This window comes from Palaemon carinicauda, chromosome 9 (assembly GCF_036898095.1).
Source record: "Palaemon carinicauda isolate YSFRI2023 chromosome 9, ASM3689809v2, whole genome shotgun sequence".
Classification (NCBI taxonomy): domain Eukaryota; kingdom Metazoa; phylum Arthropoda; class Malacostraca; order Decapoda; family Palaemonidae; genus Palaemon; species Palaemon carinicauda.
The window spans coordinates 119,934,229-119,959,228 of NC_090733.1; the positions used below are offsets into that span (position 1 = coordinate 119,934,229).

The following is a 25,000-nucleotide window of genomic DNA, read 5'->3' on the forward strand; positions in this document are numbered from 1 at the left end:
GGTACGTCCTTGCAAAAAATGCTATAAAAAAATTTTTTTTTCATATTTTTGGTAATTTTTTTTGAAAAAATTCAGGCATTTTCCAAGAGAATGAGACCAACCTGACCTCTCTATGACAGAAATTAAAGCTGTTAGAGCAATTTGAAAAATATATACTGCAAAATGTGCTGGGAAAAAATAACCTTTTTGGCGGTTAAGGGTTAAAAATTTCCAAAGAGCCTGGGGGTAAAAGGGTTAAGTCACACATGACAACTACATAATTCCTTCTACTCAGGCCTTCTACACACCTAGTTAATTCATTCCAGAACTCATTCCGCTCTTCTTCACCTTTCTCACAACCTGGCCCATACGCACTGACAAAAGCTCAACATAACCTAACCCTTAACCGCATTAACCTAGATGATATCTCCTTCCTTTCCACTACCTTACCTGTCATCCATTCACTCAGCAATAAAGCCACACCCTCTCTCGCTCTTCCCCTTTAAATCCCAGACACTCTACCAGACATTTCACCAAACATCACTTCACCCTTCCCTTTTATCTTTGTCTCACACAAAGCCACTATATCCATCCTTCTATTCTTAAACATACTTCCAATCTCACATCTTTTACTCTCTATCGTACTACATCCACGCATATTTAAACACCCCAAAACTAGAGTGCGGGGATCAGTCACTCTCCCCCCAGCTCCACTTCTTTGATGATGTCTCACAGGATTGTAAATACAGGAGAGGGGGTTCCCAGTTCCCTTGTCCCGTCCCTTTTAGTTGCTCTTACGACACGCAGGGATACGTTGCCGCTATTCTAATTGTTTTTATATATATATATATACACACACACATATATATATATATATACACATACATACATACATACACACAAATATGTATATGTTGCTCTTTTTGTCTTCTCTTCCTTCCCATGCTGCTTCTGATTGTGTCCTCCACATGTCAATTTCTTTTCATTATATGTTATAACCTCGTCTGCTTAAGTTTGCTCTCGTACGGATGTTGCTCATTTTCTGTCTCTTAGCGTTAACCCCATCATTATTCTCTCCAAAGCTTTTTGAGTTGTAAATAGCTCATGTTCTAAGGCTTTAGTAAGACTCCAAGTTTCAAGTTTTTGATGCATAATTTAATACTGGTAGGACCATCTGATTAAATACTTATCTTATTAGAGAAAGTGTCATTTTAATTTTCTTAATGTAATTTTATGTTCCAAAAGCTCTTGCACCCATGCTTATCCTTCTTTTAGTTTTGGTCTCATATACTAGGGAAACACTTACTGTCTGTCTGTCTTAAGCACATATATGCATCAACAAAATCCAGAGTTTCGTCCATAACCCTTATTTGTTGTCTCTCCATTTTCATTGAACATCTTAATTTTACTCATAATCATTTTCATTCCTGCATTTCTCTCTATTCAAATTTTCTGTCATCTTTTACAATTCTTCCCATTATTCACTAGAGAGACCTGTGTCATATGCAAATCTTAAGTGTTTAAGGTATCCACCATTAATGTTAATTTCTACATTTTTTCCAATCCAACCTTTTAAAAACTTCTAGGCGGCGAATAATTTAGGAGAGATGGTGTCTCCTTGTCTAACTCCTTTCTCAATCGTTATTTTCTCATTATCTTTATGTAGTTTTAGATTTGCTTTACTTTCTGTATAGATGTATACAAGTGTTCTAACATAAGATTTATTTAATCATTGTCCTTGAAGTGCTTTCATTACTGCTGAAGATTTGACAGAATCGAAAGTTTTCTCATGGTCTCTAAATAAATGCCATGTATAGTGATTTGTCGTACACTCTGGATTTTTCCATTAGCTGGTCAATTACAGGGATATGATAAGTTGTTGAATACCCTGCCCATTGGCCTTCTTTAGTAGAAAACTGTCCAAGGCAGAATGCGGCTACTCTACCTTCGACCTCGAATTGCTGGTGGTGCACTTGGCTGGCCGTCACTTTTGCTGCTTTTTGGAAGGTATGTCCTTCGCACCGACCAGATGCCTCTCGTGTTCACTCGACAGTCCAATTCCTGGTCTGGCCATAAATGCTGACATCTCTACATCATAGTTGAATATAATTGTACCCTTCAACATGTCCCTGGGAAAATGAATCCCATTGCTGATGCCCTATCAAGAAACACATTGCCTGCCATTCATTTGGGATTGGATTACAACATTTTGGCAGAAGCCCAGCGAAAAGATACAGAGTACCAAGCATGTAGGGCATCCTGTACATCCCTACATTGGGAAGACGTCCCTCTCGATGACTTCAACGTCACCTTCCTCTGTGACATTAGTACTGGTAGACCTAGACTGCAGATCTCTTCTCCCATTTGCCAACAGGTGTTTCATGCATGGCCTTTCACATCCCTCGCATAGTTCTACTGTACAGCTACTAAAGACGAAGTTCAATTGGCACGGCGTTACTAAGGATGCTAAGGATTGATTCCGCACCTGTACTTCAAGCCAAAATTCTAAACTACATTGCCTCACTGATTAAGGATTGGACACCTTTCCTCAACCTCAGTAGCGCTTTGCCCACATTCACGTCGATGTTGTAGGTCCCCTACCCACATCACAAGAACATCATTACCTGTTTACTGTCATCACTGCTATACTCGTTGGAAACTGCAATGTCCGCCTTGTGCAGCTGCCTTACTCTCAGGATGGATAGTGAGACTTAGTATCCCTCAGCATATTACGTCTGACAGGGGTACCACTTTCACCTCTCAGTTGTGGACATCATTAGCGAATCTCCTGGGAATCACCCGACATCACACGACCTCATACATTTCTGCTGCCAACGGAGGGGTTGAACATTCTCATCGTACCCTCAAAGCCTCTTTGATGTCCTTCTGCAAGGACTCCAACTAGTTTACTCGGGTTCCCTGGGTTCTCATGGGACTAAGGACCACTCCTAAGGACACTATGGATGTCTCGGCGGCTAAAATGGTGTATGGCGATCTGTTGGTCGTCCCTGCCAAATTTTTTTTTGCAACAAACTCCTCCGACAATCTCCAGTGCCCACATCATTTTGTGGGAAAATTTACTCCATGCCACCAGACTTTCAAGCCCCCAGCGAAGCAACACATACCGACAGGTTTGTACAAGGCATTGCACATTTTCCTGCACAACAATACCAGCAAGCTAGCTTTAACACCCCCTTACATTGGCCCTTTCCTCGTGATCTGTCGAACAATGAAGGCGTTCTCACTAAACGTTTGTGGCAAAGAATACTGGGTCTCCATTGATCGGCTTAAACGTGTGTATCTCTGTTAAGTTTACCCGCCTACAGTTTGCCTCTCCAGAGCAGCGCATCCTATTTCCCGTGCATGTCTCTTTTAGGGGGTAAGCCATGTACCACACGTGTATCACACACGCTCGTACGCTGTAAAGGCATTTCAGTTTATTTTATATTTTATGTTATCCTTATCGCTCTCCCCTCATACAGATAATCTGTTTAGGCGTGTATGTTCTTGCTTAATTGTGTTTGAATTTTTGTGGCAATCTTCCTTGGGTTGTTTATAAACTCATGCTCTGTTGAAATGAAGTTAGTTGCATTCACTCCGCTTTTCAGTTACTACCAAACTGGTGCACCTGCTCAGTATATATATATAATGTTTATATATATATATATATATATATATATATATATATATATATATATATATATATATATGTGTGTGTGTGTGTGTGTGTGTGTACGCATATATATGTATATATACGTATGTATATGCATATATATGTATATATAACCTGAGAGAACAATAAAAAAAATGACGTAATTGTTCTTTTTGCACCATTTCACGTGCGTCTGCTACCAAGTTGCATATCGAAGATATTATTATTATTAATTGCTAAGCTACAACCCTAGTTGGAAAAGCAGGATTCTATAAACCCAGGGGCCCCAACAGGGAAAATAGCCCAGTGAGGAAAGAAAAGGAAAAATAAAAATTTTAAGAACAGTGACATTACAATAAATATTCCTATATAAACTATAAATACTTCAACAAAACTCCTCGTCTTCTACTATATTTTAACCGAACTTCTGGGGTACTGAAGCTTTATTATTGGAATTTAGGAATAACTTAACTGATCCTGATGCTAGCAAATTGTCTTTGCTTTACTGTTGAAGACTTCTATTTCTACTTGTGTTTATGTAATGTTTATTAACAATTAGTAGCTTATTATCAAAGTTTAGAAAATGTTTTAAAATATAAAAGGCTGCATTTCAAGTGCTGTGAAAGCACAACCTTTGCCTTGATCAATGGTGTTGAGTGTGTAAGGATTATTATTTCTTCCAAGTGTTTTAGTTGTGACTCGTCACTCGAGACACCTCTGAGCCAATCGGAAAATGTGAGTGAGGTGGGAATAGACAGTTGTTGGGGGGGGGGGGGGGGGGGGGGCTTGCCTCCCTGTCGCTTATCGATGACAAATACCAAGATGCTTTGTTGGACTTTGAACTATATAGACTGTTTTGAACTTTGTACTGTATCCGTTCATTCTTTACAATTGGAATTCAAGACTTTAGTGAAAAGGTTACAATATTAAATGTGGGAAAGAAATGCATGTTTATTACTAGTACTATTGTCATATTTAGATGTATATAATGTATGCTTTATATATTTGTAATTGTAACCTTTTGGGATTAAAACTTATATCTAATGTTTTGTTAGCTGAGTACGAAAACTTACACGTTTCCCATGCTCATCAATGAGGTCAGCGCGTACAGTGACCCGCGAATCAGGCGTAAATCCACCGACTTTTATCTGTGTATGGACGTCGTGTAAGCAGATCCGGGGGCTGGCCTGCACCCAGACACCTCCTTGCTGTTGACAGTGGTTTCTGAAATGCGCCGTTGTCACAAATCCTCTTCTACCATTCTGGTTCACTCGGCAATTCATCGTCAGTAACTTTGCTGTTTGTACTAGTGGCCTCATTTTTGCTACACTTGTTAAAACATAACTAAAAATAAAGTTTTTCTTTATCACTGCATTCATTATCATGGTTTGCGGTATCTCAATTTGTTAACTTGTCATTTTAGAGATTTTATGTTATTTGTTTTATAAGTAACGTCCAATCATTTCGGGAATAATTTTCTACACAAGACAGCACACACCGGTGGCCGGTTTGTCCACAAACTTGATGAGGGAAGTCCAAGAGTACCATGCCATTGTCCGGGCTATGTTGGAGAGGGGGGGGGGGGGGGTTGTGGCCCATGAGGGATGTTGTCAGTGGTGCTACAGTACGATCTTGACGAGTTGCCAGTTAGTTATTTTCGTGTTTTGATGGTCCCTCTAATTTCTAAATTGACATACTCTACCTTTTATCTGTCATTATTAGATACTTCATGCAATTTACTGATAACTTCTATACAAATGTTATGAGCTAGAGTTCTCTCTCTCTCTCTCTCTCTCTCTCTCTCTCTCTCTCTCTCTCTCTCTCTCTGATGATGAAATATCTACTGCCCCGTATTAGACAAATGTTTCCATTTTCGTTTTTTTTTTCTTTTCGTCTGAGCATCAAGCATCCTTGTGAGTTTTAACACCAAAGCACATATTTATAACTATAGTTATGTTTACAATATATATATGTATATATATATTATATATATATATGTATATATATATGTATGTATAATATATATATATATATATATATATATATATACACACATATATATATATATATATATATATATATATATATATACATATATATACATATATATATATATATATATATATATATATATATATATATATATATATATATATATATATTTATATATATATATATATATATATATATATATATATATATATATATATATATATATATATATATATATATATAACTCACACGAGTTGCAAAAAAAATAAAAATAAGAATATTGAGGGAGTCTTGTCTAGTTTCATAATTGACTACTTCAAGAGAGCCATTGAAGAAGCCAACGACGAAACTGTTCAGGATTTACTCAATAGTTTCATGTTAATTTTTTTCTTGCATGTTATATTATATACATATTTGTGTGGTTTTGTTGTTTATTTATTTGTCTGTTATCAAGTATTAACATTTATGTACATAAAGTAGCCCATTGTCAGTGGTTTCGTAGGCCGCTAAGTCAGATGTATTCGATTGACCCATAGATTTGAAGTATTCAATAAAATTATATTCATATATTTAATTACACAACATGCATGGATTTCACTCACAGCACTCTTTTGTTAGCTTCGGGCTGACTGTTGGCAATTATAAAATTGTATTTTATTACCTGTAAACTACTGTTGTACTGTTGTTGAATTTTAAGAAAATAATTAGTATTCAGTTTTGTTGACATTGCATTAATTAATTTTACTCTTAGTGTTATTTCCATTAATTAATTCTATCGGTCATGTTTCCTCCATCATGAGGCTCAATACTTCACAGTATTCTAGAAGTTTTATTCCAGCTGTGAAAAGAATTTTTGGAGTGATCATCCTAATCAGCCAGTTAGATCGGTGTAACTTCAGAAATTCAAACTTGCAGCGAATGGTTTTATGTTTAATAGATTAATATGTCTCTCTTCATACTCTTATTTTAATGTTATTACTGACATTAAGATATTTTACATTCATTATTCGTTGCTGCTCATGTTTATCTATTTCCTTATTTCCTTTCCTCACTGGGCTATTCTCCTTCTTAGAGCCCGAACTACGGTCGTAACATAGGTATTACTAATAATAATAATGACAATTATTAAGGGAAATATAAGATCTGACTAACAATAATCCAAGTATTGAGGTTACCTTGATGTCGCTATGATCAAGTTATCCATAGTCGACAAGGCAATGGTTCCTATCGCTCAAATAACCATTATCTAAGATTCAAATATGACGATGAAGTTCACTCTCCTATATGGAGGTGAAACTTTGATTAATTGTTTAATAAGGATTTTTTTTTATGATACGCAAGAATTTATTTTTCATTATCAATACTCAAAATTTTGATAACGTGCACCAGCAATCTGTCATGGGTAGCCTATATGAAGTTTTGGAGTCGTCTCTTATTTTGGCCCTGTAATTCCTCCATGCCAAACCTTGAGTTCAAGATTCCTCATTAAAACTTATATAACAAACGCAGAAAACTATAATGAGTATAATCTAAGTAAGAACTTGATAAAAAGGACAAAATGTCTTGGAATGCTAAAAATACTTCAACACTAATTCTCTCTGGAAATATGAAGATCATACGGAAGATGACAGCAGCTATTTTAAGATTCAAAACCTCCTGCTTTTTTAAGTGAATGAATGATTTGAAGTTCTCTGGCATCCTGACATCGAAGGTCATTGACGCTGATATCGTTTATTATAAATAAAGATTAAAAGAACATTCAATTAAAACCAGAAAGGTAAATGTTATAGAAGTTAAAGAGCATTAGTGCTCGATTATGAAATCGTAATAGTATCGTACGCCTACCTGATCATTCATCATCGCGACTAGATACATTATCTTTATTGTGCAATTTGGGCCCGGGGTTGGGGGCAAACGTGACAGTAGGCGAAAGGGGAGCGCCAGATCCTCTTCAGCGCCTCTTTTGCATAATTCTAAAGGGTTGGAAATGACCCCAATTAGATGGTGAAATGGTAGCAAGGAGAATGACGTCAGGAATCCATAAATCGTGATGATTTACCTGTTGATTTTCAAGGGTAGATCCGGGTGGATGTTTGGGTATACAGAAAACAGATGATGTCAAGGTCTATAGATCTTAGATGATGCATTGTGTACCTGAGAAACGAGACTATGCTTTGGGGGGCCAAAGGGAGTAGGGGGAGTCCGTATAAGCTGATCGATGTCTGGCTTCATGAAAGACCTGGCTTCGTGCAAGACCGATTGAGTATCCAGCATTCTACTTCCTTGAAGAAGGCGTCTGATGCTTAATTTCGGCGTCTATGAGGCATCAAATGAGTTTTATAGCTTTTAAGGGGGCGGCCTCAAGCTTTTAATTTACGCGTCACGTAATTGAAAATGCAATTGTAAAATAAATATTTTTTCTTTTTCGTAGAATTGGCTTATTTCAGAAATTGTGCTCTCTCTCTCTCTCTCCCCCCCTCTCTCTCCCCCCTCTCTCTCTCTCTCTCTCTCTCTCTCTCTCTCTCTCTCTCTCTCTCTCTCTCTCTAATCCTTCGAAGGTCACAAGTTTCATAGTATTCACTTTCATTATAGGATGGTCTATAGCCTCATGCCATAAACATGACGAGCGATTACTCAAGAATTTTGCTGCTTTCAGATCCCAGATAACTACCGATTACCCTGCGGTTGTTCTCCCCCAGGACGAAATTTATGGGCCTACTTACCCAGACCTTGCACACTTTCAAGTTTAATTTGCATAAGTACCCAATACAGTTGGCTCCCTTGTAGGGAGTAATGACCAGGTTACGCTCACGCATTCGGAATGGCTTGTAAAGTATATCACGACTAAAAATACATGTGGCTCAACGTTCTCCATACATCGTACCCATTATTATATTACGTCACTGTTTCCTCATTTTGTAGTGACAAACCCTTCTCTTCTCGCTGAGTTATTTACGCGCTAATGACTTCCAAAGTTCAAACTTGCAGCCATTGTTTTTATGTTAAACAGGCTGACACGAGTCTCATTTTATACTTTGTTAATTAAAGATTTATTTTTATTTTTGTACTGTTCTTAAAGTGTTTAATTTTGATTGTTCATTACTTATCTTGTCATTTATTTATTTAATTATTTCCTTTCCTCACTGGGTTGAGTGTTCCTGTTGGAGCCCTTGGGCATTTATAGCATCCTGCTTTTCCAACCAGGGTTATAGCTTAGCTAGTGATTATAATAATGGTAACGTAATAATAAAATGATTGCGACCTCAGTTCTCTCATTCCCGTTTCCATAACTTTTTTTTTTTTTATAATTATTTGATCCACGTTAGATGACTGTACGTTTGTGAAATATATAAGTACTCAAGCACCAAGTTTGATTTGAGTAGTTGTATCTTTAGCATAATATTGAAACTTCTTTACAATTTATACACGCTTTCAACAATCACGCACAGCGTTTAGTCTCTGTTTTATCAAATCTCATCTCTACTTTTTAAGATTTCTGGCCAATTATCTACTGAATAGCGTTTAGAAACTGTACTTTACCTACTTTAAGGGCTGCTTTTCTGGTCCTATACAGCAGGGGAACCTTACTCTCTACAGAACCTTCACAGTAATTTTATCATATGTATTCCAAAGTATTCAGCATTTCATATCGCATATTGCTAGTTTATTGTCAAATCCACATTATCGAATGCAAAAAAAAAAAGAAAAAAAAAACATTAAGCACCTGTACAAAAAAAAAAAAAAAAACATTAAACACCTGTACAGAGTACACTTGTCTAGTCATTACACAGCTTTATATACATAATCTTCTCTATAAATTATTTTTTTTGGGCCGTTATAATTTAAATCCAACTAAAAATAATATGACAAATATGACAAATATGTTGGTGATTGTATTATTATTTTGTTTCTCTTTGGACGTCTGCTTCCTCCCAAAATTTGGGAAAATTACATGGTAGATGGATGGATTATTATTATTATTATTAATTATCATTATTATTATTATTATTATTATTAGCCAAGCTACATCCCTAGTTAGGAAAGCATGATATTACCAGCCCAGGTTCAACATGGAAAGCAGCGGAAAGGAAATAGAAATAACGAGCGAAGTTAAGAAATAATAATAAGGAATTATGAAATATTTTAAGATCAGTAACAACTGGAGCAGCAATATATCAACTGTCAAACTAATCTTTAGGTCAGCTACTTCAACAGAAAAACATTTGCAAGAAGTTTGAACTTCTGAAGTTCTTAGTCACATAGAAAGATTATCAGAACAGGGGAGCTAGAAGAAAAAGTCTATGATGCGAAAGTTGTAGAAAGATGGTCGGATAAGAAAACCCAGAAAATACCGGACTAATGAAGTGTTTGATATGTTACAGGGAAAGGGTTTTGTTTTGCCAGATATTGGAGATTTTGTATGAAGTGAGAATCGGTTGTCTAACTCGAAGCTTTTGAGCTAGGCCTGGCATCATGTAGGGAAACAGTTTTGCATTACTGTTCGTGAATGTGCATTTTTTCCGGTTTAGAATGAATGAGCACTACTTTCTACTTTATATTTATAATCACATGCTTCCAAGATATTCTTTTGTTAAAAATAAATCTTGGAAAATATTGATAATATTTAATTTTTATTTGTTAACAATTTCTCCTTTACCAAAGGGCGTACCAAAGATTGACTATATGTTTTAGCTTATCATAAAGCAATAATTGCTTGCGCCTGTTGAACATGACAGGTTCTCATATCAGAGTTAATAAAATAATGCATAAAATTTACTAACTGAAGCCGAGCCGGTTGTCGTTTGTTGGCAAATATTTTGAATTGTAATACTAGATTTGAGACAATTGTGGTATTATATTAACTTAGTACTGAACTAAAGTATTTTCCATGACAAAATTAAAATGCTTACCTACTGGAATAATATTTGTACACAAACTTACTCGACTTTTATGCAAAAATTTGCTTTTTGTGATATAATTTCCGTTCAACTGTTATGAACCTGGGAAATTTGCCTGTAATTAGAGGGGGATGGGGAAGGATTTCACTATATTTATTGCATGCATTTGACTTTGTTAAAGACAAATTACTATCTCGCACATAATAAAAAAAAATTGGCATTCAAACATTTATCTCGTGTGGAAGGTATATTTAGAAGTTTGTTCACTAAAGAATTTTGTATATATACATGTATATATATGTGTATATATTTATATATATATATATATATATATATGTGTGTGTGTGTGTGTGTGTGTATATATATGTGTGTATATATATATATATATATATATATATGTGTATATATATGTGTGTATATATATATTATATATATACAGTATATATATATATATATATATATATATATATGTGTGTGTGTATATATATATGATATATATATATATATATATATATATATATATATATATATATATATATATATATATATATATATATAAAACTAGTCGAGTTAATGGGGGATGACAAGTGGCAATGCTGTTTCCAGTTGCCAATAAAATGTGGGTGTATAATGTGTTATGCTGTTAAAAGATTATGAAACATGTTTTGTTGGAAGAGGAGGCTTATGTAGCTACTGTCTTTTAATGAAACAGGTTTTTCAATATATATGAAACGCTTTGAAACACTGTTTTATGTTTACAAACGGAAAGCTTGCAATCACATCAAAATGCTTTGTTTGAGCGTGTCTGATGACCAAATTGTTTATGTCAAGTTTTGCAAAACCAAATGAAAATAACAGTTGCTTGGATATATCCAGGATTCTTGTGCCGGGTCGCATGACTAAGACTGTAAGAACAGAATATAAAGGTATGAGATTATTCATCTGTCGGTATTCGGTTTCGAATTAAACACGATGGGAATAAGTGGGTTTAAAGGTCGCTCAGGTAAAGCAGATTCAAGGGTCATTAACTGCTAGTCCTAGCAATACAGTGCCATAGAGACTGATCCATTTACAGCACCCAAGATGGGGCTAGGGAGGTTTAGGCAATGGCTGCTTAAGACCCAACAGGTAGACCTATAGCCCCTCCCCCTCATCCTTAGCTCAAAAGGATCGTGAGGCTGTAAAGACTGCAAGAAACTATCGACCTTGACCGTGTCTTGAACTCCAGTCCAGGAGATTATCAGCCAGGAACGTTTCCAATAGGCAACCAGAACCTTTTATACAACCATTTACAAAAACCTTTATTGGACGTAAATTCCTCGAATGGCAAGTGGAACTGAGACTCAGGCATGTGAGAAGGATCCTCCATATAATTTAGTGTGGGTATTGTTTAGGACTCAGCTGTTCTTTCACGTTGGGTGGTTGCCTTTGAGGTGTATGTTTAAAGGCGTTGCTGTTAGTCTGTGGGATCTATGCTTGACTGGTCGTGCAGGATATTAGGCAACATGCAAAACATTGTGATTGACGTAAAAGAAAAATTCTATGGAAATTTCCCCAGACCATTATCCCGTTGATATATCTTCTTCTTCTTCTTCTTCTTCTTCTTCTTCTTCTTCTTCTTCTTCTTCTTCTTCTTCTTCTTCTTCTTCTTTTCCACAAGGTAATGAAAGCCCTGCCAATTAATGCTGAATATATTAATGAGTTAGTATTGAGTCTTTAAACAGATTCTCTGGCGGTAATTTTCAGTGTCCATATCTTACAAAATTTAGTATAAATTACTCGAGTTGGAACAAGGACTTTAATTCGCTGCAGTATGTCAGACCTACTTATCATTTTTATCTCTTCACTAATGTGTCATTTGGAACGTAATAAGCTGCTCCGTAGAACAGATACTGTATATCTTCTTAATCATACACGAGGTTCTTATCAATGAGTGTAGTATCAATAACGTTATTTGCAAAGAAAAATGAGTTTGTGTTAAAAATATTATTAGTTTGATTTTTAGATTGAATTGTATTATCTGGTAAATTATAGATATCCATGCTTGCTTCAACGCACAGAATGACTTGTATTCAGTGTTTATGTTTTTAGCCTACGTTATATAAGTTCAATTCACCAACACCAGCCCCGATTAGTACGTTATTAGTATTAGTTTTGTAACATGTAACCTTTGGTTTACAAAAAAAAAAAAAAAAAAAAAAAAAAAGTGTAGTATGGGAACCAACATAAAAATCTCCTGGGCAAAGTTCCTTTATTTTTGTAAAGGGATGTCTCAAGCTTAGTGAAATTGGTCCCAATTGCATTAAGTCAGTATGCAATTTCAACCAGCACATGAGGATAACTAGAGAACCAGGTGACAAAAAAGAATTTATTGAAATTATTCAGAAGGAAAGACATAAGTCCAATAGATGTAACTTTTTTTTTTTTTTTTAAGATGTGCCATAACATCAGTAAACCGGAATAAGCACTGGTAACTGCTATTGTTGGAGAACCTCTATACATGTTTATATTTCTGTTGCAGGTTTTCCACTCTCAGTGCTTCAGTTTTAGTGGTAATGCACTGTTGCTGTTCATGTATATCCAAATCAGCTCAGTAACCTTATGATAATACCAGAATCGTATTGTCATGTGCTGGCAAATCGTATCTACAATAATTCTAAACCATGAACCATATTGAGTTTTGATATTTAAATAGACTGAGTAGAATCATATGGTTAGTTTTTCCAGTAAGGACAGAAAAAAATAACCAATATCTTGAGTTTGATTTGGATACTTTGCTATTACCAACAACCGAAGCTCTGTGATCTTAGAGTCCGTGTTATCACTGGTATTGCAAAAACCGTTCATGCTTATTATTGGATTTATGTTTAATGTTATATTAGTTGTATAACATGATGGGTGATCTTCGTGTGAGCTTGAAATGATGCGAGGAAAGCTATAACTCGTAGGGCCCGAACTTGATGGTATTGCTTAACTGATGTGTAAATTATGGAAGCTTTCGTTTCACCTCGTGTTTGAAATTGGGAATTTTAGGAAAGGTCAGTCTGTTATTATTATTATTATTATTATTATTATTATTATTATTATTATTATTATTATTATTATTATCTAATAAGCTACAAACCTAGTTGGAAAAGCAGGATGCTATGAGCCCTAGGTATCCAACAGGGAAAATAGCCCAGTGAGGAAAGGAAATAAGGAAAAACTAGAAGAGAAGTTCAAGAACAATAATATTAAAATAAATCTTTCATATCATATAAACTATAAAAGCTTGAAAATAACAAGAGGATAAAACTTCAAAATAACAAGAAGAGAAACAAGATGGAATTGTGTGCCCGGTTGTATCCTCAAGCAAGAGATCTCTATAACCCAAGACAGTGGAAAACCATGGTACATAGGCTATGGCACTACCTAAGTCTAAGAGAACAATGGTTTGATTTTGGAATGTCGTTCTCCTATAAGAGCTGCTTACCATGGCTAAAAAGTCTCTTCTACTTTCGTAATTTCAGGGTTGTCAAGTTTTTATTATTATTATTATTATTATTATTATTATTATTATTATTATTAATACTTCCTAAGCTACAACCCTAGTTGGAAAAGCAGGATGCTATAAGCCCAGGGGCCCCAACAAGGGAAAATAGCCCAGTGAGGAAAGGAAACAAGGAAAAATAAAATATTTTAAAAACAGTAACAATATTAAAATAGATATTTCCTATATAAACTATAAAAGCTGTAACAAAACAAGAGGAAGAGAAATTAGATAGAATAGTGTGCCCGAGTGCACCCTCAAGCAAGAGAACTCTAACCCAAGACCATGGAAGACAATGGTACAGAGGCTATGTCACCACACAAGACTAGAGAACAACAGTTTGATTTTGGAGTGTCCTTCTCCTAGGAGAGCTGCTTACCATAGCTAAAGAGTCTCTTCTACCCTTACCAAGAAGAAAGTAGCCACTGAACAATTACACTGCTGTAGTTAACCCCTTGGGTGAAGAAGAATTGTGTGGTAATCTCAGTGTTGTCAGGTGTATGAGGAAAGGAGATTGGTAAAAAAAATAGGCCAGACTATTCTGTGTATACCCAAGATGAATTGAGCCGTAAACAGAGAAAGGGAACCAATGTAGTACTGTCGGGCCAGTCAAAGGATCTAATAACTCTCTAGCGGTGATATCTCAACGGGTGGCTGGTGCCTTGGCCAACCTACTACTTATAAATCAATAACATTGCTTTTGTTTTTTCTGTCAAGGCCATCGTAGCTGTGTTTGGGAAGACACTGAGTTTGTCTGGACTAAAATACTTTAATGTTATAGGTTAAGGAAATTTCGAAATGCATCTCATGAGATATTATATGAAACAAGTACCGACATTGAGATTTTAAACACCGTATTTATGTATGTATATATATATATATATATATATATATATATAATATATATATATATGATTTTTTATGTTTATTTTTAGGTGAAGTATGAAAATCTAGTGAATGGCAAGGATGTTTTGGAGTCGCATCTTCATCTCAATCTCGTGGAGCATCTTAACGCAGAGGTTAGTTAATACTCTCTCTCTCTCTCTCTCTCTCTCTCTCTCTCTCTCTCTCTCTCTCTCTCTCTCTCTCTCTCTCTCTCTCTCTCTCTCTCTCTCTCTTATTTTCGTCCTATGAATTTTATTAAAAATTTTGTTCAAGATAGAGATGCAAGGGAAGCAGTAAGTTAAGAATGTCCAAGAAAGCTGACGATGATTTATAAACTGTTGTGGATTTTTCTTTTCAATTATCGTATCCATTTTATATTCAATCCTAAAGAATTTGGAAGTCGTGATACCGTTATGATTTTCCTTAGGAATCATCATTTTATATTGGATATAACTATGACCCATTGTTACTTTTGACATTAGGATGAAAAAATAATGTTACATTTGAAATGCATGGCTGTAGGTATTTTTAAACATTAATGTTGTTTATTCTATTATTATTATTATTATTATTATTATTATTATTATTATTTGTTTATTTATTTTTTATTTATTATTTATTACTATTATTTATTATTATTATTATTTATTGTTATTATTATTATTATTATTATTTTATTATTATTAATTATTATTATTAATTATTATTATTATTATTATTATTATTATTATTATTATTAGATCGTGCTGGGTACCGTGACGGATCTTGCTGTGGCTGTGGAGTGGTTGCGGTCGACTTTCTTCTACGTGCGAGTCCAGCACAACCCTCGCCATTACGGTCTGCCTCTCAATATGAAACCCTCTCAACTGGAATCCAAACTTCAAGGTATGGATTTTTTTCTACTTTATTCAAGGGAGAGAAAGTAAACGTTTGTTACTTTTCTATCTTTTAATCGCTTCATTGTTAACCGCGTCTCTCTCTCTCTCTCTCTCTCTCTCTCTCTCTCTCTCTCTCTCTCTCTCTCTCTCTCTCTCTCTCTAATGTATTTAAGTAGAGTAAAAGATTACTTTGATGATACTACTCGAGCTTTTATTGTGGAAAGTTTGGTCTTGAGTGTAATAAACTACTGTATTAAGATATGTGGGTCTACTAATGATATGCACATGGAAAAAGCTCAAAAAATCCAAAACTTTGCTGGTAGAGTAGCCGTTATTGGGGTGAAAAAACACGATCACATCACCCCAACCCTCCAGCAATTAAAGTGGATAAAATTAAAAGAAAAGTGTATGTACGATGTTTGTGTTTTTGTTTTTAAAAGTTTGAGAAAAGAATATCCCAACTAGCTATACACATTTCCTACAGTTGGTAATTGTAGGAATGCATTAACCAGACAGAATGAAAATCTATATGTAGACAGCTATCGAACTGATTTGGGTTCACGCTCAATGGCAATAAGGGGCCCAGCTTGCTGGAATAAACTACCTCTGGAAATAAGAAAATGTATAAATGTTAGTTCTGATTTATTCAAAAAGAAACTTAAGCAATATTTTTTAAATTTTACTTGAAAGTATATATATCCTAAATTTTTACAATCCAATCATTGTGAATTTTATGTAAATAATTTATATTGTTATGTAACAGAATAACCATTTTATAATGGAATAAAGGTTTTTTGACTTTGACTCTCTCTCTCTCTCTCATAAGCATGGTTGTTTCCCATATTGTTTGGTCTTGTAAAAGGGATCTGTGATACCTCAATGGTTGACAATCTGGACCATGAATATATTAATGCTCTCATCCCACTTTAAAGTGCACTTGAATTTTCAGTAAAATTTAGGATTTTGTATATATATTTCACCTTCTGTCATTACACGCTGGTATAGTTACCTCCTCCAAGGAGGTTATGTTTTCACCTCTTGTCTGTTTGTTTGTTTCTCACCAGCCTAAATCACAAAGTTACGGATGAATTTTGATGAACATTTTCCCATGTGTGAGAAATGGGCTAACTTAGAAGTGATTAGAATTTGGTGGTCTTCCGGATCCAGGATTTTTATTATACAGTAGATTCATTCACGGTCAACACATGAAAGAGGGAAAGCTTGGTCCGTAGACTTTAGTAAAATGTTGACACTTCTCATTGGGGGGGGGGTGTTCTGAAATAATTGATTGTTCGTTCTACTTGTTTATACGTATCATCATCTCTTTGATATTTTGGTATAATTCTATCGTGTTGCTTGCCCTTTCCCGTGACGTATCGTTTCTTGGTAATTCATGACGGTGATGAATAGACCTCTTGGCCTCTGTGCCTAGTCTTGCCTCTGGATGGAATGTCTCGCTTGTCAGCCGTGTCTTACCTTCCCCGATATGTTGGTTATCCTGGCTTAAGGTATTTATAAAGGTAGTTGAAAAAATGATAAATAGATTGACTTTGGCTATCTAAATGGACTACTTACGTGAAAATCACAAGATATTGGCGTCTTTTGTAAAATATTATGCGTTTATTTATGATTTCTACTTTTTCAGAAAGATATTAACAAATGCATATGAGAAGTGAATCTAATATCCAAATTATTTACGCCTTTCAGAAATATAGTCTCACTTAAATTTTTCGATTAATGATATAACTATTGATATTTTCCTTATTGATCTTGATAATGCAAATGAAACTATCACGTACCCATTGCTGCATTATCCTTTCAGGACAAGTCATTCAAATCACAGTTAATACTGAATCCGCTAAGCGCTCGGGACAAAAGGAGTATAGACAAAGATTGTGCGACAACGTAATCAGATAATTGAGATTTATTCAAATTTAAATATTACCAAATATTGCCCCTATATTTGTACCGACCTTGAACCCTCTTACAGTTTCTTCACTTCAGATATGCTATCTCATGCGATGATCAATGAACTTGGTGATATTTTCTGTTCCTAACAAATGGTAGAAGTACACCATTAGTGTTTGAAATAATTCGATATAGGATTTAGCTCCAGCTGATTCACTATGAAGATGGATAATGCTATTGCCTACTTGAGTGTTTACTCACTCAGACTGAATTTATAATGTTTAAAACGATTCCTAAGGACAAACATTACTGCCTGATCTTTGCTCAGAGAACCTCTATAACATTTAAAACACTTCTAATAGCATTTAAAGTTATTATGAAAAGAGAATACTGATTCTCTATATCAGGAACAGTGTTCTCCTTTTGCCTAAACAATTTCGTCCTCTTCCATCCTGTAGCCAAACCACTTTTCTATCTCTGCCAACAATGATGGTGTTTTGCTTACCATACAAGGTCATCGTTGCGGTTGGAGAAGATTCGTTTGCACGATTTTGTTGTTGTTGTTGTTGGTTGAGGAAGTTTAATGGCCCCTTTAAAAGTACTCTTGTTTGTGGTTTACCCAGATGACTTTGTTAGACACGAAAAAACTTTTTTGTTGGGATGTGTGTTATAGATTCATGTGTATATTTTTATTGGAGTATATTTCATGTCTACAAAGATGTATATTTTTTGTAGTAACGCAGTTGCATACAATGCTATTCTTCAGTCATGTGGCTTTCAACCTCAACTACTTACTCAAAACCAGTAGGATAACTTCACTCCTTCCAATGAAAAATATATGAAAATAAAAAGTAAAATACATGTTTATATAATGTTGTTTTATGTATATATATATATATATATATATATATATATATATATATATATATATATATATATATATATATATATATATCTACTGTATATATGTGTATATATATATGTATATGTATGAGATATATATATATATATATATATATATATGTGTGTGTGTGTGTGTGTGTATACATATAAATGTATGTATAAATATTTATATATATATATATATATATATATATATATATATATATATATATATATAAATTTATATATGTTGTGTGTGTATGAAAGAGGGAGAGAGTAATGATTATTATGGATAGTGATGCTCACCACTTCTGTTGAAAAGAGTTGATGAATTTATCTCGACTGCTGGAAACAAATTTACCTTTTAGATTATTTGCAATACACGAAAGAAACAGTTGCTTGTAAGATTGTAAGGGAAAGTTAGAAAATGATATGCCTTGAAGTATAGGCATAGCCTATCTTTACAGTACGATTTTACATGATTCTTCCAATTGATTCCTGGAAAGTAAACGACATCGAAGGTCATTGACGCCGATGGAAAGTTAAGGGATTTAAGAAGTCATAGATATAGCTGTCAGTACTTGACGATAATTTCGAAGAAATTGTATAGTAACTTCTTGAATGACCCTGGTAATAATGGGGGTGGAAGAACAGCGTTAAGCCTGCGAGTTCCGGGGTGAAGGTGGTGGTGGTGTTATGGAATTGTTGTATTATGTCACAGCCCTATTTTCAGTGTTTCTTGCAATCCAGGTTATTTGACCTGATTTACCTTAACTTGAATCGCTATTAGAAAGTTAAAGGTCCTGGTCATAGGTTTAATTGTCCAAAGAGTTTATCCAGGTTTTCGATTAATTTGGGTGTATTTTTCTTGTACTACAAGCCCTTGCGTTCCAATAGGGAAAGCAGCCCTTTGCGAAACAGGAAACGGAGAAGTAACGAGTAACGAATAGACTGTTTTAGAGAAATGATAATAAACTATAAAGTATTTTAAGACAAGTAACAGCGTTGAAAAGATAAAAGTCTCATATTAGAAATTAAAAGATATGTATGTTGACCTCATCAACAGAAAATCAAATTTGAACAAATTCAGTAACCGGATGAAGAAGACCATTCTGATAACTTAATTTTAAAGTGTTTCAAATTTGTAATTAGACATTTTAATTGCAGCTCTGTGTTGAGGATGAGAACTTATCATGGGTATGTTTTACTCCGCCCAGATTATACAGTATATATATATATATATATATATATATATATATATATATATATATACATATATATATAATATAATATATATATATATATATATATATATATATACATATATATATAATATAATATATATATATGTATATATATATACATATATATATAATATAATATATATATATGTATATATATATATATATATACATATATATATATATACATATATATATATATATATATATACATATATATATATATATATACATATATATATATATATATATATATAATATATATATATATATATATATACATATGTATGTGTGTGTGTGTGTGTGTAAATAACAACGATATATGATAGCAATAAGTTTAGATTGCAGAGTAGGAAGGGCAGAATCAGTAAGGGAATTACCTCGTCCTTCCGTTATTTTCTATTCTGTCGGGATCATTTTCTATTGAGGACGTCAATTTGTGTAAAGTGAGCATTATATTTTTCATTATTGCAGTGTATTAAAAGCACCAAATCAAGAAATACAAACAATTTCGATACTTAGAAGCTATAACGTGCTATTGCAGGAAATTCCAAAAAAAATTCTAGGATTTTGCGAAATATTTCACGTCTCCAGGTTTAGGGTCAGCCTTTGCAACTGTACCTCTATAGTTTATATTTCTCTTGAACAGTTTTGTATTTTTCTCTACATTATGTTTAATAATCTTTTTTTTTTTTTCAAAATTTCTTTCACTGAATAAAAATTATCTTATTATTTCCGTTAGGTCTTCCTTGCAAGGTTGTAAAATTCAATGATTTCATTCTTCTTCTTTTTTTTTTTGGGGGGGGGGGGGCAAAACAACATGAAATGGGTCAAATCTTGTTCCTCATTTTCCTAAAAATCACTGTTTACATTCCCCCCAACGTGTCTATTTACAATGTATTAGTTCTTGCTCTAAAAATAGAATAGTTTAGATGGCGAGTCATCTGCTGACATACGATGAAATCACGAAGAGAGATATTATCAAAGCTATTCAATTATTCAGAAATGCATTGAATTAATTTGTTAGAATTTCCTTGGAGTCATTTAGAAACAAAGGCAAATTTAATGTTTTGATTTGTAAATACAGATCATATGAAAACTAATTCAATGGAACCATTTTCTCCTGTTCCATTGGCTGTTCTCTGGTTAAAGAAAACTCCAAAGAAATATTTTAGGGGCCAACTGTTGCAAACAAATTTCAAGAAAACAAATCTGTGACAAACATCCTACATGATCACATCACATCTCGAAGGAGAGTGCCCATAGATGCATGCTAAATAAGGTTACTTCATATTAGGCTAAATGGTTAGGAGTTCAAGTTAGGAGGAGAAATAGATATAACTTGGTATTTAATCTTGGGAAATTCCTTCGTTCATAGATCCCATGTGGTCTAGTGGCTAGGATACCTGGCTTTCACCCAGGAGGCCCGGGTTCGATTCCCGGCATGGGAAGCACTTTTTATTATTATGTGTTGAATGCAACCAAGAGTAGAACAGATTTCGATAGACGTAAAAACAAAGAGACGACTTCATAAATGTGATTTATGTTACCTGCTATTATTATTATTATTATTATTATTATTATTATTATTATTATTATTATCATCATCATCATCATCCCAAATGGGGTCTTGTATACCGATTTCATACTTCATCAAATTGTTGCAAAAGGGACCGGGGTGTTATGAGAGGTTGTATTTCCAGCCTGGTTTGCTTGAATGTCTGTTGACAACATCATAATTGACCTTTTCTAAATGATTAAATTTTGTTGGATCACGAAGATTCGACAAATATTTGCATTGATGAAAGTTAGACGACTTTTCTCAATAGGAACCACGCCAGCTCTTCACCAAAGTTCACCAAGACTTTATCGTCAGAATGAAATCGCCTTATTATTATTATTATTATTATTATTATTATTATTATTATTATTATTATTATTAGCTAAGCTACAACCCTAGTTGGAAAGGCAAGATGCTCTAAGCCCAAGGGCTGCAGCAGGAAAAAATAGTCAGCGAGGAAAGAAAATAAGGAAGTAAATAAACGATATAAGCAGTAATGAACAAGTAAAACAAAATATTCTAAAAACATTAACAAAATTAAAACATGTATTTCATATATAAACTATAAAAGAACTTATGTAAGCCTGTTCAACATGAAAACATTTGCTGCGAGTTTGAACTTTTGAAGTTCTACTGATTCAACTACCCGATTAGGAAGATCATTCCACAACTTGGTCACAGCTGGAATAAAACTTCTAGAGTAATGTGTAGTATTGAGCCTCATGATGGATAAGGCCTGACTATTAGAATGCTATCAAATAGCATTTATCCTTTCTTGGAGATACGGGTAAAATAGACTTAAGTATTTGTTATAAATCTGATTAATCTTCATAAAGGAATATGAGTAGTTTTTATTTATTTCCTGTAATAAAATGACTCGATTCGTTGTGAAGTCGTTACCATTTGGCAATACATGAAAGGTCTTGTCGCTAACTTTCACATACGCTCATCGAGTATATTGACGCAAATATATCGTTTCTCTTCCACTAATTATATCTCCTATATGATAAAGACCAAGTATATATATATATATATATATATATATATATATATATATATATATTATATATATATATATATATATATATATATATATACATATATATATATATATATATATATATATATATATATATATATATATATGGTCAGCGGCAAAGTAATACTCGGGTAGGTGGAGAGTAAGTAGTCATACCATGGTGAGAAGGGTTGTAGTTGAAAAAAAGTGGAGGGAGTGGGAAGGGCTGAATTTGTGGGCGTGTTTGTATATCCATAGAATTACTTAGCCGTAATTTTTTTATGGGTCACGTACATTGGTATTAGTAAATTTAGATGCTTGAATACAAAATACATTGGGTTGTTAAATTGATGAAAGTCATCTTCCAAAGTACGAAGTGTCACATCAATATTTTTGGGTTTGTCAGTAAACATCCAAAACGTACAACTCTTTCATTTTGTTTACTGTTTTTGTTTACTACTGTATAGGATGATAGTCTTTTCTTGAAAATCTTATCCTTTCAATATTACTCATGTCATATGTTCTTATGGAATACTGCATGGCAGGAGTTATGTGATGCCTAGTTGGCTTCAAATGGACGGTTCATTTTTGGTTCTGATGGAGGAAGATTTCACAATTTGTTGTCTTATAGTTGAATAGTATCTTTGTGTGTGTGTGTGTGTGACAAGAAAAATAATCGTTTAGTAGCAATTAAGATATGTAAAATTTATATAATAAATTTAAACCATAATAGCTTTGATACGAGCCGATTCATCGACTTGGTGACCTGATATTACCACTATATGTGATATTGCTTAAATTGAAGAGAAATATCATAGCAAGAAGGTCATTGATGGAGAATTGTTCCAGTATTATTAATCCAAATATTCAACAAGAAACTGTTAAAAGAGCAATGCTCCTCTTGAACACCCATGTTATAAATCATGAGTTGCTTGGTCCATTAGAAGTAGAATAATAAGCTGTAAAAAAGTGGTCTTGAAATCTCTAGCTAACAAAGGAAGATGTTGTCTTCTTACTTTCTGTACGAGGTGTTCGAAAGAGATAAAAACGTAACGAATGTTATCAATAATCAGACATTATGTCCATTGTCTCCTTCTGTTTGGGTCCATTACACAAGTTAATCTAGGATAGTTGTCACTTATCTGGAGACCACCATCAAATACTGTCGCCATTGTATGCGTAGACATTGTTGATGTTATCTTTTCTCGTGGAAGCAGTGTCCCCTTTTTATTCTTTTTGTTCTTTTTAATGTAGTTTTTTATTTATTTATTTATTATTTTGTTTATTTAGATTGCTTGGGAGAAATGGCGAATAATCTTGAGCTATAATATTTAACTTAATTCAACTTAATTCAATTTAACTTGATTCATGTGACATGTATATATATATATATATATATATATATATATATATATATATATATATATATATATATATCGATATATATATGTATATATATACTGTATATATATTTATATACAATATATATATATATATATATATATATATATATATATATATATATATATATATATACATATATATATGTGTGTGTGTTTATATATGTATATATATACAGTATATATATATATATATATATATATATATATATATATATATATATATATATATATATGCGTGTGTGTGGTGTGTATGTATATATATATATATATATATATATATATATATATATATATATATATATATATATATGTATATATATATACACATAAATACACACATTTATACATATTTATTTATATATGTTTTATAATAGTGTAGATACACAGTATTATATATATATATATATATAGAGAGAGAGAGAGAGAGAGAGAGAGAGAGAGAGAGAGAGAGAGAGAGAGAGAGAGAGAGAGAGAGATATGGATGGATGTAGCTAGTACCTTGACCACTTCAATTTGATACTGATCGACCATGTGCTGTGCCATTTTTATTTTATTCAATTCCAGCTTCACTTCACTGGCCCCTCCATGATTTGTGCCTCTCCCTTCTCCTCATTTTTAGTATTCAATAGTTGTTCCAGATACTCTCTCCATCTCATCTTAATGTCTTCATCCCTGTGCAATATATTTCCATCTCTATCCTTAAAAACTCCCAGTTGCCCCAAATCATGTCTTTGACTTTAACTCTAGTTCGAAATCTTACAGATATCCTTTTCTCCTTCCCTGGTTCCTTGTACTTTCATTCAATTGCTCTAACGCTCTTACAATAGCTATACCTACTTTTCTCCTAAAATCTCTCCTCTTCTCTTTACCGTTCGACTGCACACTTGTGATGGTTACTTTTCCAGTCCTTTGATTTTCTTTAAACTGACTTCTGCCCCTGCCTCCCACCACCACTTTTCTCGTTTCGTCTTACCATTCCCACTATTTCTTCTGTTTTCACCAACTTAATATTTATTTCATACCCACCCATATACTTTTCCACTCTGTTACCCTGCCCAATCTGTAAGTTCAATCTTTCTAGTCGTTCTCTCTCACAATCCTTCTAAACTGCTCATCCTTTTCTCATTTTAAAATCCATCACTATCAGTCCATGTTGTTTAACACATGCTTCCCT

At 33.7% G+C, this 25,000-nt stretch overlaps 2 protein-coding genes and 1 non-coding gene across 4 annotated transcripts in view; 2 read left to right on the plus strand and 1 right to left on the minus strand.

Moving 5' to 3' along the window:
• The window catches only part of LOC137647109 (bile acid-CoA:amino acid N-acyltransferase-like), a 12,164-nt gene extending 6,963 nt beyond the window's left edge, over window positions 1–5,201 (minus strand). The window contains exon 1 of the mRNA XM_068380340.1: window positions 4,705–5,201. Within this exon, the coding sequence (XP_068236441.1) occupies window positions 4,705–5,016 (312 nt within the window). The 5' untranslated portion in view covers window positions 5,017–5,201. The remainder of the gene's footprint in view (window positions 1–4,704) is intronic.
• The window catches only part of LOC137647110 (probable ATP-dependent DNA helicase HFM1), a 335,745-nt gene that overhangs the window by 200,713 nt on the left and 110,032 nt on the right, over window positions 1–25,000 (plus strand). For both annotated transcript variants that reach the window (XM_068380341.1, XM_068380343.1), the window contains exons 15-16: window positions 14,986–15,069; window positions 15,676–15,820. In XM_068380341.1, the coding sequence (XP_068236442.1) occupies window positions 14,986–15,069; window positions 15,676–15,820 (229 nt within the window). The remainder of the gene's footprint in view (window positions 1–14,985; window positions 15,070–15,675; window positions 15,821–25,000) is intronic.
• Window positions 21,224–21,295, plus strand: TRNAE-UUC (transfer RNA glutamic acid (anticodon UUC)). Its single transcript has one exon. It is a non-coding gene; the product is annotated as a tRNA-Glu (tRNA).